This window comes from Chaetura pelagica, unplaced genomic scaffold, assembly GCF_000747805.2.
Source record: "Chaetura pelagica isolate M959 unplaced genomic scaffold, ChaPel_1.0 scaffold17, whole genome shotgun sequence".
Lineage (NCBI taxonomy): Eukaryota > Metazoa > Chordata > Aves > Apodiformes > Apodidae > Chaetura > Chaetura pelagica.
In genome coordinates, this window is record NW_009970726.1 from 12,654,060 (window position 1) to 12,656,458 (window position 2,399).

The 2,399-nt window shown below is 47.0% G+C and overlaps 1 protein-coding gene across 1 annotated transcript in view; it reads right to left on the reverse strand.

Moving 5' to 3' along the window:
- Positions 1–1,076: 1,076 nt before the first annotated feature.
- HTR5A (5-hydroxytryptamine (serotonin) receptor 5A, G protein-coupled) overlaps positions 1,077–2,399 on the reverse strand; it is a 7,033-nt gene continuing 5,710 nt past the window's right edge. Inside the window, exons 2-3 of the mRNA XM_010007059.1 lie at positions 2,355–2,399; positions 1,077–1,409 (exon numbers count right to left, since the gene is read on the reverse strand). The exon at positions 2,355–2,399 is cut by the window's right edge and continues 458 nt beyond it. Coding sequence (XP_010005361.1) covers positions 1,077–1,409; positions 2,355–2,399 — 378 coding nt within the window. The remainder of the gene's footprint in view (positions 1,410–2,354) is intronic.

The window sequence follows — 2,399 nt, forward strand, 5'->3', positions numbered from 1 at the left end:
GGAGGGAGGAAGAGAAAGAGGGGTGGGCAAAAGAAGAAATATTCAAGTCTGGTCCTTGCAGAAGAGCACCTCTGTGGTGCTGGTTCAGCTGGTTATGCTTCCAGAATGAAACATCCCTGTCCTTTGCCTGCCATCCAGCCCTCACAGAAACTGAGTGGGTTCTTAATTTTGGTTTCAGGAAGACCTGAATCACACTTAGAAATAGTAAAACATACCTCCTCATTGACAGCTTATTTGAAATACACTCACTGCATTCTCTGCAACTACAGAAAACCTGCCCCATGAGCACTCCAAATATATTTATGGTTTAGAATGGGAAACACAGACACAAGGATCAACATTTATAGCTGGTATTTTTGAAAGCAAAGGTCTGAGGCAGATGCTCACACATAGCAGTCAGAGAACAAGAGGTGGATTTGCCATGCATTCTCTCTCATTCCAGGGTACACCATGCATTAAGCTTTCACAAGAAATACATTTTTAAAAACTTGCTACACGGAATCCAAGAGCAAATAGAACAACTCATTGATAAAGTGTGTGAGAAAAGGCTTCATACTTGGAATCTGCTTTTAACCCTTACTGAGGGTTTTATTCTCCAAATACAAACATTTGACAATCTCTACCAGTGAAAGACAAGGCAAACAGCCTTTTCAATCAAACCATAAAATACCCAGTTTCATCTATAATCACAAAACCTCCCGACATTAAGTTGATTAATGCCATGAGAGATTGGCAGTGGTCAAGCCAGCGTTTCAAACATCACTCTTTGCCAGAAGACTCCTCTGCACCATTACTGCCACCAAGCAGTCCCAAGAATGTCACTAGGAAGGGCAGGAGGAAAGCAGTGGGGCACTGGAGGGAGAGCTGTGCTGCTGGCCAGAGAAACTCTTGCATGCTCTTTGCAGGAAAAGTAGCAACTGATTTAGAGGCTGGGTTGGACAGTCTGTGTAGGAACCAAGACTGTTGCTGGGATGTACAACCTCCAGCATCTGTGGCTTTGAACTTCCTGAAGAGTTTGGAAGGATTCATTGAGAGTTGAAAGCAGCTTCCTGCAGCAGCAGGAAAGCTTTTTCTGTTCAGTGCTGTCTAAAGAATAGGTTCCTGAAGGCATTGTTGTAGTTTTTGTTGAAAGCAGTGTAGATGAGTGGATTAAAAAAGGAATTTGAATAGCCTAGCCATAGAAAAATACTCTTCCAAATGGGTGGGATGTCACAGGAGCAGAGGGGGTTGATGAGCTCTGTGATGAAGAAGGGGATCCAGCAGAGCACAAAGACCCCAATAAGGATGCCCACCATGAGGGCAGCTTTCTTTTCCTTCTGCTCTCTCCATGTGTCTCCATCAGTCTGGAACGTAACAGTGGCATGACGGACAGTGAAGACCATCTGTGGCTCCTGGGCAGCATCTTTCACCTGCCAAACACAAATACAAGTTGCACCACATGTGCCTCAGTCAGGTGATTCCACACAACAGGTACACAACCAACCTGTGCAAACGATGGCCAGAGCTCATGGGGAAGCACGGGCCATTTATGTCATGCTCTAATTGAGGGGAGAGTGGTTGTGTGACCTTTTTCTGGGTGACAGAGACTGTTTTTAGGTGAGGCTAGAAACTAGAGACAGTGGTGATACATGGGCACATGGAACTGCGCACACAGCTTTGCAGTAAGACTACTTCCCCATTTACAATCTGATCAGTAGAACAGGCACACACCCACGTGCCATGCAGGGAAGTCTCCTGGCTTTCTCTGAATCCATTGAGTTTCAAAGTGCCTGGTAGGAAAGGCAGGAAAATGAACATACTTTTCCTTCCCCCCAAAAGTGTGTACAGTGTACAGTCACCACGCCTGAGATTAACTGCTATGTTGTAGCCACAACTAGGAAGAGTTTAAAAGAACCCCCTGCACACGTGTCTTCTGTGTGGGTAAATCCACAACCTCCCCACAGCCACACTTGGTTATCATTCCCAGCGGAGACTAGATCCCAGCCACTTGCACCCCCACATGCCTCCTCCCCACGGGAGGCATGGTGACCCCTTACTCATGCTCGCCAGCACTGATTCAGCATTCCAGGGGGGACATCCGTGAGTCACTGCACGCCCACGTGGAGCTCAGGCTCACAATCTGGCCCAAAGTTGCTTTAGCTACACCTTGTGTGCTCACAGCGGGGAACTCGGAAGGAGTCAAAGACTGGGCTTGCAAGCTTTGCAGTCAACTTTCCCTTGAAAGCCTTCAGGATTCACTGGGATTCCGTGGGATGCTGTTTGCTTACATGCTTTAGCTCTTAAGTTTCCCCCACTGCTGCAAGGGCTTGGTTGCTACCAGTTGACTGGAGGAAAATAAAACTGATCTGACTTACCTCCAGGCCTTCTGGTGTAATGGGGGTGATGGAGTTGCTCTTCCG